The sequence below is a fragment of the Vulpes vulpes genome, chromosome 12 (genome assembly GCF_048418805.1).
Source record: "Vulpes vulpes isolate BD-2025 chromosome 12, VulVul3, whole genome shotgun sequence".
Lineage (NCBI taxonomy): Eukaryota > Metazoa > Chordata > Mammalia > Carnivora > Canidae > Vulpes > Vulpes vulpes.
The window spans coordinates 133,988,412-134,002,468 of record NC_132791.1 but is presented as its reverse complement, the minus strand read 5'-3'; the positions used below and the strand labels follow the sequence as shown (position 1 = coordinate 134,002,468).

General features: G+C 48.1%; 1 protein-coding gene across 6 annotated transcripts in view; it reads right to left on the bottom strand.

The window, feature by feature from the left end:
* Window positions 1-12,374, bottom strand: part of DNAH2 (dynein axonemal heavy chain 2) — an 87,097-nt gene extending 74,723 nt beyond the window's left edge. For all 6 annotated transcript variants that reach the window (XR_011995912.1, XR_011995911.1, XR_011995913.1 and 3 more), the window contains exons 1-4: window positions 12,252-12,374; window positions 10,489-10,671; window positions 8,043-8,104; window positions 6,245-6,415 (exon numbers count right to left, since the gene is read on the bottom strand). Coding sequence is in view for 3 of the 6 variants with exons in the window: in XM_026005413.2 (XP_025861198.2) it covers window positions 6,245-6,415; window positions 8,043-8,104; window positions 10,489-10,657 (402 nt within the window). In the remaining 3 variants the exon portion in view is untranslated. The remainder of the gene's footprint in view (window positions 1-6,244; window positions 6,416-8,042; window positions 8,105-10,488; window positions 10,672-12,251) is intronic.
* Window positions 12,375-14,057: the final 1,683 nt, after the last annotated feature.

Genomic DNA, 14,057 nt, shown 5'->3' with positions numbered 1-14,057 from the left:
AAAGTCATATGAGATTATTAAAAATACTGAGTTTCAGGGGCACCTGAGTGGCTCAGTCTTTTAGCATTCAACCCTTGGTTTCAGCTCAGGTCATGACCTCAGGGTCATGAGATCGAGCCCTGTGTTGAGCTGTATCCTCAGCCACAAATCTGCTTCTCTCCCTCTGCTCCCCACCCCAAACTCTCACTCTCTTAATTAATTAAATGTTTTTTAAAATATTGAGGCTCATTTTCCACTACCTTCCAATGTTAAGTCCTAGTGACTCACTGCTTTGAGAAATAAGAACACTAGCACCTCATACCCTCCCTCTTGCTCAGCGCTGCTCAGTGTTCATTATACTGTTACATTTACACTGTCCAGGCTGGTAGCATTTGCATTTCACAGCATAACCATAACACCAGTGGTTATTTAGTATTAGTTTTTATTTAAATGAATTGAATGTTTTTAGAAGCTCTATTCCTGAGTTGTTTACTTGGTTCACTTTTTTCTTTTTTTTAAGTGATTTTGTTTTTAAGTGATCTCTCCACCCAATGTGGGACTCAAGCTCACAACTCCGAGATGAAGAGTCAAGCGCTCCATCCACTAAGCCAGCCAAGCACCCCTGCCTGCTTGGTTCATTTCTAATGGAATAGATATTCCACGGATGATATTATTTTTGTTTTATAGAGTAGGGTTCTTTCAAGATTGAAAATGACTGCTCATTAGTGGCCTTTGTATTTGACCATCTCGGCTGGGAATAAAATGCTTGGGGCACACGGTCCTCCTGGAGAACTCTGTGAAAGTATTCTTCTGGGTGATTGGAGAAGTCTGCCACCAGCTAATGTCTCCTCCTGCTAGACAATTTGCTTTTTTGACTAGAACACTAAGTAATTATTTCCCAAATTTTTATTTTGAAAGCAATTTCAACTCCTAGAAAAACTGCAAGAAAAGTGTAAGTGAACAACACACTTGAGTCACTAATCTTGAGTCACTAATTGTTGACATTTTGCCCTATTTGTGCTCAAGTCCACTCTCTTACTCTCTCTCCCTCTCCTGGCTGAGCCATTAGAGAGTGAGCTGTAGACACCATGTGATATTGCATCCTTAAATACTTCAGCATATAGCTCCGAAAAATGAGGATATCCTCCAACATACCCAATCCTGTAAATGCCACACTCAGAAAATTGAACTTCATACAATACACAATACATATTCAACTTTCCCCAATGGTCCAAATAACATCATTTACAGCTGTTGTTCGCCACCCAGGATCCAGTCTGGGATCACACATAGTCATGTCTTCTCAGTCCCCTTGAATCCTGTACAGTCCCCGAGTCTTTGTCTTTCTTCCATGGCACTGATCTAACAGTCCAGGCCAATCGTTTTCCAAAATGTCCCTTAATTTGGATTAATCTGATTGTTTCCTTGTCATTAGATTCAAGTTGAATATTCTTGGCAGGAAAGCTGCATAAGCGATGCTCCTAAAGAATTAATTTCTTTGGAGGTTACAGCGTACCTAAGATGTGTCTTGGCATTAAACATGGTGTAACAGAATTTTGGGGAGAAAGTACATTCTTTCAATTCCCAGATTCAGTTCTTTCTGTAGGTCAGGGAAATGCTTTGTATTTTATCTTTACATTTACACTATTTCATTAGTCGGTGCTCTATATTAGATCACCTTGTCTTATTAACTTTTCTCTAATTATGTTGTCATTGGCTTTCTCTTCCTCGTGCACTGTAATTATCTCAAGCTTCTCTTCTGTGGCAATTCAGATTTGCAGTGATAGCTAGTCAGTTCCTTGCCACTTCTAACCTACGAGTTTTATAGTATGCTGCTTTATTTCCTAAAATCTGCTATCTCCCTTTCATCTCTCTCTCTCTCATGTTGCATTATTTTGACTCTCTGCATTTTAAAAATTGAATTCATGCTCCTACTAAGTTGTACTGGGACATGATGCTGTTGTGAGGAGTTTCTTTCTGCTCCACATTTTGCCGCTTGATGTAAGATGCTTGCAGTTACCATGCAATTTCTTTCCTCGTGCTTGAGGAGCAGCTCAGGGAATTCATCCTTTCTGCTCTAACACCCTGTGGGTGACTTCTTGATGTCCTGCTATGAGAGCCCAGTTTCTTCTCCACCACCTCCCTACCAAAGTGAAAGAATTGGGTATTTTATGTTCTATTCACTTTTCTCTAACCTAAGAGAATTGCGTGAGGGGATGGGTAGGTGGTGAAGACTAATTTCAAGCAGTGTAAGATACCTGGGCTCTTTCTCCTTTTTCAGATTTTTGTTACATGCCCAGCTAAGGTTGCCAACTTTCTGGGCATCCACCATTCCTGTGGGGAGGATGGTTTTCTTAACTCGGGGCATAGACCTTTCATTGTTCATCCACTCTTAAAGTTGATTAGATTATGCTCTTTTCCTTCTTTACACTTGGGTGATTTTTTTTCTTCTTCTTCTAGTTTTACTTTTTTGACCATTTTATCAACAGTAGTAATTTTTTAAGGAAGTTTCAATTGGCCATCTTAACCCAAAAGTATACAACTAGGTCCCTGATCTTATTTAGAGTATATTTCAGCATATCAAATAAATTTTCTTCAGCTTCGTTAAGGCATAATTGACAAATATAGATTGTATATATGTAAGGTGTACAACTTGATGTTTTGTTATCACAATAAAAATATATCCAGCATTTCATGAGGTACCTTTTTGTGTATGTATGTACAGTGAGAACACTTAAGATCTACCCTCTTAAAAAAAAAAAAAAAAAGATTTACCCTCGTAGCAAATGTCATGTACACCACATAGTAATACTGTATAATAGATACAGTAGATACATGCTGTATAATAGATCTCTAGAACCATTGTCTTGAATAAATGAAACTTGGTACCCTCCCTCGCTCAGTTTTATTGAGCTATAATTGACCTGTAACACTGTGTTAATTTGGGTGTACAACATGATTTATGTATTTATTGCAAAGTGATTGCCACAATAAGTGTAGTTAATATGCATCACCTCACACAGTTACAATTTTTTTCTGTCTCATCAGTGAGAACTTTTTTAACCTTAGCAACTTTCAAATACACAAGGCAATATTAACTAGTCACCATTTGTACATTATACCTCCAGAACTTACTTATCTTAAGACTGAAGTTTGTACCTTTTGCCAACCTTCACTCATTTTCCCTACCTCACTCTAGCAACCCCCAATCTGTTGTCTACTTCTATGAGTTAGCATGGGTTTTTTTTTTTTTCCCCTAGATTCCACATATAAGTGAGATCATACAGTATTTGTCGTTGTTTGACTTATTTCACCTAGTATAATGCCCTCAGGGTCCACCCAAGTTGTTGCAAATGACAGGACTCTTCTTTCTCATTGCTGAATAATATTCCACTGTGTGTATATAGAATTTTATCATTCATCCACAGATGGACACTTAGGCTGTGCCCATACCTTGGCTATTGTAAGTAATGCTGCAATGAACATGGAGTATGGATAGATTTTTGAGACAGTGATTCCAGTTCCTTTGGACATATACCCAGAAGCGGACTGCTGGATCATATGATAGTTCTATTTTTAATTTTTTGAGGAACATCCATATCGTTTTCCAGAGTGGTGGCCCCAACTTAAATTCCCACCACAGCACATGAGTGTTCCCTTTTCACATCTTCACCAACATTTGTGATCTTGTCTTTTTGATGATAGCCATTGTCAAACAGGTGTGAGATGGTATCTCACAGTGATTTTGATTTGTATTTCCCTGATTAGCAATAGGGACAACTTTTTGAAATACCCGTTGGCCGTTTGTATGTCTTCTTTGGAAAAATGTCTCTGCAATACCTCTGATCAATTTTTGATCAGACTGTTGTGTTTTTTGTTTTTTGTTTTTTGTTTTTTTTGCTATTGAGTTGTTTGAGTTCTTTATATATTTTGGATATTATATATTTTGGGTATTTTTTTTCTTTTTTTTTTTAATTTTTATTTATGATAGTCACAGAGAGAGAGAGAGGCAGAGACACAGGCAGAGGGAGAAGCAGGCTCCATGCACCGGGAGCCCGATGTGGGATTCGATCCCGCGTCTCCAGGATCGCGCCCTGGGCCAAAGGCAGGCGCCAAACCGCTGCGCCACCCAGGGATCCCTATATTTTGGGTATTAACCTCTAATCAGATATATGATTTGTACATATTTTCTCCCATTCCTGAGATTGCCTTTCCATTTTGTTGATGGAAGAAACTTTGCTGTGCAGCTTTTTGATCTGATGTAATTTCACTTGCTTAGCTTTGGTTGGTTGCCTTCGCTTTTGGTGTCAGAAGCTTTGTGCCCTCTAACATCTCCCTGTTCTCCCCTCCCCCCAGCTAAATATATTTTTTTAAGATTTTATTTATTTATTCATGAGAGACACAGAGAGAGAGAGAGACAGAGACACAGGCAGAGGGAGAAGCAGACTCCATGCAGGGAGCCTGACACGGGACTCAATCCCAGGTTTCCAGGATCAGGCCCCAGGCTGAAGGCGGCGCTAATCCACTGAGCCACCCAGGCTGCCCTAAATAGATTTTCAATGGAAAATTTTGTTTTCTGGGATCCCTGGGTGGTGCAGCGGTTTGGAGCCTGCCTTTGGCCCAGGGCGCGATCCTCGAGACCTGGGATCAAATCCCACGTCGGGCTCCTGGTGCATGGAGCCTACTTCTCCCTCTGCCTATCTCTCTGCCTCTCTCTCTCTCTCTCTGTATGACTATCATAAGTAAATAAAATTAAAAAAAAAAAGAAAATTTTGTTTTCCCTATTTCCCAATTCTATTCACTGAATAATCCATTCTTCCCTACAAATTTTAAATGCAATTTTAATAGAAAATGCTTACATATACGTTTCTGTATTTTGTGTCTTTAATGTTGTGTATGTGATGCATATTCCTGGCCCAGTACAAGTCTGTTTTATTTTTTAAAATTTATTTTTAAAGTAGGCTACATGCCCAACACAGGCCTTGAACTGATGACCTGAGATGGAGAGATAGGCGCCCCAACTCTGTTTTAATCTCTATGGTTTAATATGAGATGTTCGTATTTATAGCTCTCCTCCAGTACTTTCATCTTCATCATGTTCTTTGTGATTTTCATGCATTTTTCTGGGTATATCTTAAAATCTTTACACAAGGGATCTAGGGACTGTGGTACTTTGATTGGAGTTGCGTTAAAATGGTGCACTTGTTTAGATGGAACGGTCTTTATAATTAAGATTCCCACCTAGAAACAGGATATGGCTCACTGTGTAGTCAGATCTTCTGACATGGCCCACAGCACAGTCATTTTCTTTCATAGAAATCCTACACATTTTTGCAAATTTTTGTTCCTTTTATGAATGAGATCTTTTTTTTTTTTTTTTCTTCCATGAGGTCTTATAGCTGACTACTGCTCATGTGCAGGAAAAAGTTACAGTCTGTTTTTGCTTTTGTTTAATCTGGAACATTTCACAAATTGTGCCACTGCACAGGGCCATGCTCATGTTATCATTTCAATTTTTGTATGTGCACTGCCAATAAAAGCAAAGCAAAAGCCTTTCTCTTTTCCAACATTTTATTTTAAAAATTTCAAATATGTAGAAAAGTTACAAGAATTTTACAATAATGATCTGTACACACCCTGCCCAGATGCTACTCTATACCCGTCTTTTAACTGTCTCCCTACCCATGGTTTACTCTTCACTGATGTATCTTCCACATTGCTGAAATAGTTATCTACCTACCCATGAAGGCCTTCGCTAGTTCCCTCTGGGACAGAAGCCAAATTGTATAAGCATAACACACAAGGCCCTCCACAAGCTGAGCCCTGCCTACCTTTCCACTATCACTTCCCAAAGCTCTTCTCCACACATAGAGTGTTCTTAACCAGAACAGCTCTTACCCAGACTCAGTGAAATCCTATTTACCTTTCATCTCCACCTGAAATATCACCTGCATCGCCAAGCCTTGCCAGCCCTCTACTGGCTCTATTAGTTGTCCCTATAAAGCTCTTATGAAGCTCTGCCCATGGCATCATAATATTTGTAAATTTTCTGCATATGCCTGTCTTCCCCACTAGACCATGAAATCACCAAAAGCAACACCCCACCGCATTCCTCTCTGTATTCCACCGCCAAGCAGGGTTCCTGACACAACATGAGGTTCAACAGACCTTGGGTTTAGCAGATAAGACTCAAAGACACTGAGATACACAGAATTCTCGGCTCCCCGGCAAGAGCGCCTTGGAGTCTGGACAGCAGAGTACCCACCTGTACTGGCATACTCAGTTCTAGCTTCAGCCCTGCATAGGGGTCGATGAAGATGGTGAGGACGAGCTCTGAAGGGTCCCGGGCAAAGTGTTCCAGAACGGCGTCATGCTCTGCTGTCCATACGGCATCCACTAGACCTGTCAGCATGGCTCGGGACAGGAAAAGGGGCTTCTACAGAAGGAGAGCAGAGAGCCAAAGCAGGTATGGCTATTAGGATGAGGCCTTTCTCCTGAGTACACTTGAAGACAAGGAGGATGAGAAGCCACACGGATCCAGAATGGTGAAGACAAGGCTGAGGATGAACTGAATGATAGGTTTCAAGCTTCTGAAGAAACAAGACAATAAGATTACCTTGCTTCTACAAGTAAAACTAGAATAGATCACTGGATGAAAAGTGCAAGACATTACCTTCTCAAGATCTCTCCTTTATGCCTATGGTTGTAAAAATGCATCGTCAAGCAATCCTCAACCTCGAAGTCAAACTAAATCAAGAGAACCCATAGGATATTAGCCTGAAGCAAGCAACCAGGAGCAAAGATGGCAAGCCAGAAAAAAAAGGATAAGGCTGCAGCCTCCTGGGACACAGAAGTAATAGGAGATATCCAGTAAAAGCTGATTAGGAGGTAAAAAAGAAAAAAAAAAAAAAAAAGTAAAAGCCAGAGAGGAAGAAGGGAGGGGAAAAGACAAAACTGAGAAACACCAAAGAATATATAACTTAGATGAAAAATACACTGTAACTGGTGATCAGAAAAAATATCATCTGTAGAACCCCACTAAATAATTCAGGAAACTTAGGGCATCTAGCTAGCTCAGTCAGAGGAGTGTGTGACTCTTGATCTCAGGGTAGTGAGTTCAAGCCCCACGATAGGTCTGTACAGATTACTAGAGAAAATAAAAAAGCTCTGGGGCACCTGGGTAGCTCAGGGGTTGAGCCTCTGCCTTCGGCTCAAGGCATGGTCCCAGGGTCCTGGCATTGAGTCCCACATCGGGCTCTCCACAGGGAGCCTCTTTCTCCCTCTGCCTGTGTCTCTGCCTCTGTGTGTGTGTGTGTGTGTGTGTGTGTCATGAATAAATAAATCAAATCTTAAAAATAAAGTTAAAATTGAAAAGCTGTAAATATTTAAGGAAACTAGAAGACATGAAGATGAACACAGAGAGCCACCCTGCCCTTCTCCCTGTTCTCCTGCAGGATGAGAAGTCTCTTTCACTTATAGTTTCCAAGCCGAGAAAGCCAGGTGCTCTAAAATTTCCCCTATATAAAGACATAGATGAGCCTATGAGGAAAACATAGCAACCCCAGGAAATGCATGAAAAAAAAGGACAGGAGTGGACATGTCACATCATAGAAAATGGAAAGTGAAAATATGAAGAAATGTTCAATTTCACTTGAAATCAAGGAAATGCAAATTAAAATAGCCAAGCTATAGCGTGTATTACTATGCTGCTGACACCTAGGCCTGGAAAGTGCTTGTTGCCAGGGTGTGGCCACAATGTGCAATTCGTCTGATAACGATTCAGGTGTCACAAACTAAGCTTGTCCCAGTTTGACTCAAGGTGGGGAGACAAGGATGGGAAAGCTAAGAGACCTGCCCCTCGCTTAAAGCCCTCTTCTCCTGGGGGCAGAGGCTGGGGGGTCAACTGTGCCAGTGGACCAGATTGGTGGTAAGCAGGCTCCCGGCAAAGAGGAGAAGGAAGCAAGTGACAGACCGAAGACAATCCCTCGTGCACCATCTTACAACTAACCCTCTGATGCCCTGGTTGTGGGGGAAGAATGTTGGGGTGGGGGGACCTAACTTACCACATCCACCTCCGGCTCCTGTAATTCCTCCTTCTCTACTATGGTTTCCTCCAAGGTTGGTTCTGGGGAGAATAAACATTCCAAAGTGAAGGCGTCCCTTTGAAACTTAAACACAGAGTCACAGTACGACCCAGGGTGTCTCCCCAAGAGAAGGGGAGGCAGGTACTCAGACACTCAAGCACACGCGTTCACAGCAGCCAAAAAGTGAAAATAACTCAAGTAACTCAAACAACAAATGATGGGATGAACAAATACCAGTGGAACATTATTCAGCCACAGAAAGGAATGGAGTAGCCACAATGCTACACCATGGATGAGCCTTGAAAACACGACACTGGGGCGCCTGGGGGGCTCAGCTGGTGAAGCGTCTGCCTTCAGCTCAGGGCATAATCTCGGGGTCCAGGGATCGAGCCTCGAGTTGGACTCCCTGCTCAGTGGAGAACCTGCTTCTCCCTCTCCCTCTGCAGCTCCCCTGCTTATGCACAAGCTCTAGTTCTCTCTAATAAATAAATTAAAAAATTTTAAAGTTTTTTTTCAAATTACAAATATAGAATTACAAACCTGTTCTTCTTCTTTTTTGAATGGGAACTGAGAAATGTTTAAGGAAGCACAGGTTGTTAATACAGACCTTGACGGGGTGTCTACCCTTTTAACCCACCTTTACTAAGAAACATTTCAGGCTCTCCTTAGACCAGCATCTGCTCTAACAAACCACCACAAACTGAGTGGCTTATAAACACCAGTAACTTATTTCTCCCATTTCTGGAAGCTGAAAGTCCTACCTGGGGATGCTGGCCTGGTCACTGAGAGCCGCCTTCTGGGTCACAAACTCCTCATGGTGTCCTCACGTGGAAGAACTGGGCAAGGGATCTCTCTGGAACCACTTTCATGAGGCACTTATCCCATCCTCATGACTTAAGCACCTCTCAAAGCACCCCCCCCTACTAATCCCATCCCATTGGGCACTAGGATTTATTTCAATATATGAATTTGGGGGGGAGGGAAACACACAAACACCCAGACCATAGCTGGCCCCTCCATCTCCAACAGGACAGGCTGCAATGCCTCCCCAACTCCAAAGCTCACAGGGATTACTGTGGTTCAGGGCTGCTTTGGAGGCCCCGGACCCCTCTGAACCTCTGCTGGGGTTACTCATCCACACCAAATGATAAAAAGGCTTAGAGCTAAGGGACTCGTGGAGTCTTTGTATTTGCTGGTCAGTGCTCTCATTTAGAATCTCCCTCCCTCCCCACACTTGAGGACCCTCCCAGCTGAGCCTCACTGCCTCTCTTGCTCCCTCCCTCTACTCCAGGAAGCCAACCTCTAGGAGCTGGTCTCATTTTCTTTCTTTCTTTTTTTAATATTTTATTTGTTTATTTATTTATTTATCCACGAGAGATACACAGAGAGAGAGAGAGAGGCAGAGACCCAGGCAGAGGGAGAAGCAGGCTCCATGCAGGGAGCCTGACGTGGGACTCTATGCCAGCTCTCCAGGATCACACCCTGGGCTGAAGGCAGCGCTAAACCGCTGAGCCACCCAGGCTGCCCTGGTCTCATTTTCGATGCTTGCTTCCGAGAGAACTCAAGAGAAAATCTGGGTCCTAGGTACCTAGGTACCCTGCATGCCCTGGACCCTTCTTCCCCACCCATGTCTAATCTCCACTGTTAATATGAAAAGGGGACTCCATTTTCTCTCCATCTTGACAGGCTGCCAGCTGTGTAAAGAAGCCCCATGGAAAAGAGGAGGGCTATACTTAGTTCAGAGTCATAGCTCCACTGGCCAGGGCTCGAAGGGGGACAGCCCCATGACAGCCGCAGGGACCAGAACCCTTCAGAACCCTGCTGACCCACAGGGAAGGAGGCCCTCAGATCAAAGCCATGGGAGGCAGCCTCTTTAAACTCTTTTCTCCCTCCATGCAGACATCAGGCTGCTTTTCTCGTGGCCCTGAACCTGAACCCCCCACCCCAGTCTACCGAGGCCCTGCCAAAATAGAGGCAGAGCTACAAGAGCTTTAAACAGATGGGAGAAACGATCAGTCAGGATTAGGACTCAAAGGGTGGCAAAGCAAGCTGGGTCGCCATGGTGATGGGCTTAATGGGAGAAAAACATTATTTGTTTTGCCACCCAGGGTGAAAACGGGAAAAACGGAGAGATCAAACCCTCTTCAGCGTGGCAGGAGCAAGGAGGAACACTCCAAGCGAGGAGGAAGGGGCTGAGGGAAAGCACTGGCTAGTGAGGTGAGCTCTTGGTACGTGGCAGGGGCAGGGGGAAAGAGAAAGAAAGAACAGGTCTAAGGCCGGCGAGGAGAAAAACACAGAAAAAGGACCCCAGGAACAGGCCTGAGATGCCACTGAGGCCCTGGCTTCTTACCCAGAAGCAACAGCCCTCCGACCCTCTCTAAACACAAAGGTTCTGCCTCCATGCTCCTCCCCAGCAGGTACCCACCAAGCTCCTCCTTGAGGGGCTCAGGCTCCACCTCAGGCTCCCCGGAAGGCAGCGTGGTCTCTGCAGCCTGTGAGGTCAGAGCAGCCTGGGCAGCTCTCTTGCGGGCCCCTCCACGGCTGCCATTGCCCCAGGCACTCACTTTCTGCTTCTTCTCAGCTTTGCTGGACATGGTGTGGGCAGAACCTGCGGACACGTGGGCAGTTGAGGGGCGCACCCACAACCAGATCCACCCTCACCCGGCCCCCCACCCAATACACTCAGTTCCTTGTGAATTCACAAACTGACTGAGACACCCCTCCCCCCAAGATCATCGTCTCATCTGGGGATACCCACACTCTGCTCCATGAGCCACAGAGGGTCTTGCAGACCTCACTCCTTCCCCTGGGGCAACCTGCTTTCTTCAGGGCATTGGGTCAAAAAACAAAGTCTGTCACTCCAAGGCTTTAGGAATGAATGGAAGTGGAAGAGACAGTAGCCTGACAGACACCCCACTAAGGAGGGTTGAGGAGCCCCTGTCTCTGCAGCCTGACAGACACCCCACTAAGGAGGGTTGAGGAGCCCCTGTCTCTGCCCAGAAGTGTGAGATCAGAAGATCATGAGGCAAAAATAAATAAATAAATAAATAAATAAATAAATAAATAAATAAACAAACCAACCAAGCTGAGGTGTGGTTGCACACGCCCTCAAACACCTTACCCCATGAGGGCCACAGGTGTGCGTGAGAGAAGGCCCAGGGGAGGTAAGACTGTCCCCAGCCTCCCCACCCTTTGTCCTTCTGTCCAGTCAATGAAGCACACCCAGATGATCTTCCTAGGTGGCTCCTGTCTTCCCAGCTTACTAACCTCTCTTGCAGGGGGGAGGCATGATGAAACTCTCCTCCTACCCACACTAAAATGTGCAACCTCCATAAGCAAAGAAAAACCCTATTTGTGACATGTCTCATTAGCTTCTCATGGCTGTGGGTGGGTAGGAACCTCCGTCTGTGTGTACTGGAAAGGTCCCTTAGCATAGTTGATTGACTATGCTAACTCATCACGGAGACCAAGGTCAGCTGACTCCTGGTGCCCTGAGAACAGACTGGAAGAAGAAAGGAGAAAAAAGTCCCCCAAGGTGGAATTTCCAACTGTGTCTGGGGGAGAAGGCACTGGGGAAGGAAGAAGGCTCCGCAAAGTAGGCGTGCCCGGAGGCAGGAGCATCTCTGGCAGGCTCTCAGAATCCCAGGAGAGGAGGGCAAGGTGTGAGCAGCTGGGCATCCCTCCTTGATCCAGCTCCAGCTCGGCAGCCACCTGTGGCTTTCCTCCCTCGTCCCCACAAGCCGCCCCAGGCATTGATCACAGGTTGTGAGCTTCCAACGTGAAGAATGTGTACTTTGCTCCAAGGAAACAGGTTCTAGGAGGCTGGCGCATCGATAAAACCAACTGTGGCAGCGCCGAGGGTCTCCAGAGAAGCGTCAGGCCCTCGGAGCGTTCGCGGGTCAGGCCCGGAGCACTCGCCCCCCCAGGTCCACCATGGACCTGTCATCCACACCCAACCCTGACAGGCCCAGGGGACCGGCCCTGTCCTGCAGCGGCCTCCCGGGCGGCAGACTTGCCTACAACGGTCACAACGGCCCCCGCCCCCGCCACGCCTCGACCCCGACCGCCCCTTTTCCTCCCCTCCAAGTGCCCCTCAGCGCCCTCTGCACCCCGCCGCCCTCTGTCCCTCCACCACCGCCACGGCCCCTTCCCACGTCTCCCTTTGTCCTCCCTGCCCCTGACACACACCTCACGACACCTCACGACGCCGACCTCGTCCTCCCTAGGCCTGCGGGCCGGCCACTCCAGCTGCTAAGTGGCCCCGCGAGCCCCGCTCCCGCCCGCGCCGGCCACGCGTCGCCAAGGCAACCCGGCGCGGGGAGGGGCGAGCGGCGGGGGAGCCGGCCCGCGAGCCCGGCCCCCACGGCGCAGGCGCAGGCGCAGGCGAAGGGCAGCCCCAGCTCCGCCGCCCGGGCGCCCGACTCGGCCCGCCCGCGCCCCATTGGGCCCCTGGCCACAGGGCCGGCGAGTGGGGGGCCGGCCTCCGAGTCCCGCTGGCCGGGGCGGGGCGGGGGCGGTGTGTGGTCCGAGGACAGGCAGGACCGGCCGGGGCCCAGACTTCTAGCTGCCCTCCCTCGGGTCACCGGGAGGGCCGGCCAGCCCCGCGCGCCAGACCCCGCGCCCGCATCTGCGGGCCCGCTCCCCGCGCGTCCGGCAGGTGGCGCCCGGCGTCCCGCCTGCGGGGCCGGTCTGCGCCCTGGAAGGCGCTCCAGGATTTCGAGGCAGCCGCGGCCGCAGCTGGGTCCGGGGGAAAAAGCGGGGCTGGAGCACCCCTGCCCTGCCGCCCGTTCCCTCGTCTGCGCCCGGACTGGGGTCTCGGAGCACCGGGCTGCGCGGGGCGGGGGAGGCCAGGGAAGAACGGAACTGGAATTTAGGGGAACCTGGGGATCGGCTCTGAGAAGCGTCGCCCGTTTTGGGGGGAACGGGAGGCGGGGACTCCCTGGGGAAGGTGACCGGGCCGGGGAGGGGCTCGGTTCTCCGTGAGAACAAAGGCTGGGTCCTGGGCGAGCGAGGTGGGGGGCGGGGAGGGGGGCAGACCTCAGCGGGGGCTAGGGGGCGCTGCAGGCCAGGAGCCGCAGAGGGGGCGCCCGCGGCCCCGGGCTCTACCTGAGGCGGGAGGAGCTGAGGGAGGAAGCGGGTCCGGGGGATGGGCAGGCACCCTCCCTGCTTCCATCAATAGTGCCTAATTAAGACAAAGCCCTCAGCGAGCCCACTGATTACATTTCCATGAGGAGCTAAATGGATGACATTTTCTTTGCTGGATCAGGAGGGGGAGAAGCTGGCACCTCCGTTCCCCCTCTTTCTGCGTGGTGTTCACACCTGACAGGTCTCTGATGCCAACCTGGCACAAGGCTCGGCTGTCTCAGGTGCTCCTAAAGGGCCCTGGGAGTCATCCACACCCAACACTAACCTCACCATCCCACCTGTCCTGATTTTCAGAACTGACACCCCCTGCCCTTGGGACCTCTCCCCACCCACACCCACACCCCATTATCCTTAAGGGAGGCGCCTGGGCTCTGATTTGCGGTCCCCTGCCCAGACCAACGTCTTAGTGCCAACGTCCTAGTGCCGAAGACCACGATTGAAGTTGCCAGGGGTCCTGCCACACCCCAAACCAGCTGCACAGCAAGGCGAGGAGGGCTAAGCGATTCATCCTCTAACCAAACAGGCGGTGGGTGGCAGAGAGGTGACATGATTGGTCCGATCCCCCCAGGGAAAGGTCCCCAAAGGAGTGAAGATTTGTGGGGAGGTATGAGGGGGGCTTCCACCGCAGGGCTCATTGGCTTTCTCAGGAGAGGAAGGTGGTGTGGACCCCATTTCTGACCACCCCCCTACCCTTGGCTGTGCTTGGAGATCCCAGCCCCCTACATTATGCTAAATAGGTAATCAAACATCTTGCTTTGCTAATTACTGCTCAATCCGATTAAACACTGCTGAAGCTCATCAACAGAGGTGGAGGTAGGGGGAAGGGGTGAAGGGAAAGCAACCACAGCT